Consider the following 2,203-nt stretch of genomic DNA (forward strand, 5'->3'; position numbering starts at 1 on the left):
TAATATAAATAAAAGTTCAGTCTAATTTAAATATTAATAATTTTAATATCTAAAAAATAAGTAACAATATTAAAAAAAATCTGAAAAAGGTATTATTACTAATATTTTTAATTAAATAAAAATTTTTAAATCTCATAAAGTGAATTTTTTTTCTTCTTGTGGCCTTTTTTTTATTCGTTTGGTATTAATTCTCTCTGTTTCAACTGCTACAATTAAGAGATCTTTTTAAACTATGAATATTGTGAAAAATAACTTAGAAACAAAATAAAAGATGAATTTCTTGCTAATTGTCTTTTAATTATATTAAAAAGAAAATTGTTGGAAATTTTGACACAAATTCTATTATCGGTGAATTTTATGATACGAAGAATCGACCACTTCGTTAGTAAAAAGTATACACATATTTTTTTTACTTTAAAATATATTCTCTATCCGTATATTTTTATAATACATCTTATATTATATAATTTTTTTATTCTATTCGTATATTTTTATAATACATCTTATATTATATAATTTTTTTACATAATTTTTAATATTATATGTGTTATTGGCCCCCCCATAATATCATTTCTGGATCCGTCCCTGCTCTTTAGTTCACTGCTCTTTATCTTGAAATTTAAACAGTTTTAATCAATATTGAAGTGGTCTAAACTTTGGGAATAAAATTAAAACTTGTTACAAAAGTTGGAAGTATTTTTTTATAATTTCAAGAGTACAACAAGTATGATAACCCTGTTTAATTTATATTGCAGGCAGGGTTCAGCTTTGGAACAATGGCATACATGTGCCTCATGTTCTCAGTGACAACACCAATGGGAATAATCTTAGGGATGATTTTGTTCTCAGTGACTGGCTATGATGATAATAACCCTAATGCATTGATCATGGAAGGGTTACTTGGTTCAGTTTCTTCTGGGATTCTAATTTACATGGCTCTTGTTGATCTCATTGCAGTTGATTTCTTTCACAACAAGCTTATGAACTCAAATAGGAGGTTGAAAAAACTGTCTTTTCTTGCATTAACTCTTGGCTCTGCTTCAATGTCTCTTCTTGCTCTTTGGGCTTAAGCATTTTGCATGTGTTCAAATAATGTAATGTCTAATTGTAAATACAAGCTATGCTATAAGGTTAATATATATGTAGGCTAATTGTTTTCTTAATAATTTTGTTCTTATTAATGTTTCTACTCTTTAGTTTAATTAATGCCGTTCTTTCTTTGAATATTTTTTAACATGGACAGAAACCAATATACAACAACAACAACAACAAAGCCTTGTCCTACTAAATGGGGTCGGCTACATGAATCAAACGACGACATTATGCTCTGTCATGTATCATGTCTACAGAGAGACCGTTTACATGTAGATCTCGTTTGACCACCTCATGGATGGTCTTCTTAGGTCTTCCTCTGCCTTTCGCCCTTTGTCCATCTTCCATGACCTCGAAGTCTCGAATCCTTCGATAGTAGTCAAAGTTTTGATCTTCTTCCCTTGTGCATAATTGACCAAGGCTTGGAAGAGTCTTCTGTCCCTCATTAAATAACTCGTAGAAGTAGCTCTTCCACCTTTCATTAATCTTCTCCTCTAGAACCAATACCTCTCCATTCTTATCCTTTATGCACTTAACCTGATCCAAATCTCTCGTTCTTCTTTCCCGGCTCTTTGCGATTCTATATATACCTTTTTCTCCTTCTTTCGTGCCCAAAAACTGGTAGAGACCCTCATATGCTCTTATTCTTGCTTCACTTACAGCCACTTTTGTCTCTTTCTTAGCCGCCTTATATTTTTCCCAATTATCTGCATTGCGGCATAAAGACCACTTTTTAAAGCATTCTCTTTTTATCTTTATCTTTTCTTGTATACTCGCATTCCACCACCAGGACTCCTTGTCTCTTGGTCCTATTCCTTTAGATTCACCAAAACTTTCTTTTGCGGTTTTTCTAATAACTTCTGTCATCTCCCTCCACATCTCTTCCGCGCTTCCATTCCCATCCCACTTTGCCTCTTCTCCTACCCGTCTTAGGAAGCTTCTTTGTTCCTCACCTTTCATCCGCCACCACCTTGTCCTTGGGTTCTTCGTATGATGTCTTTTCCTCAACTTTTGCTTAACGCGAAAATCCATGACGAGCACCCTATGTTGTGTTGTCAAACTCTCTCCCGGGATAATTTTACAGTTAATGCAAAATTTCCGGTCGACTCTC

General features: G+C 33.1%; 1 protein-coding gene across 1 annotated transcript in view; it reads left to right on the forward strand.

The window, feature by feature from the left end:
- Nucleotides 1-1,163, forward strand: part of LOC107644676 (zinc transporter 6, chloroplastic) — a gene marked incomplete at its 5' end in the record, with an annotated part of 2,976 nt that extends 1,813 nt beyond the window's left edge. The window contains one exon of the mRNA XM_016348600.2: nucleotides 756-1,163. Within this exon, the coding sequence (XP_016204086.1) occupies nucleotides 756-1,070 (315 nt within the window). The remainder of the gene's footprint in view (nucleotides 1-755) is intronic.

This window comes from Arachis ipaensis, chromosome B01, assembly GCF_000816755.2.
Source record: "Arachis ipaensis cultivar K30076 chromosome B01, Araip1.1, whole genome shotgun sequence".
Lineage (NCBI taxonomy): Eukaryota > Viridiplantae > Streptophyta > Magnoliopsida > Fabales > Fabaceae > Arachis > Arachis ipaensis.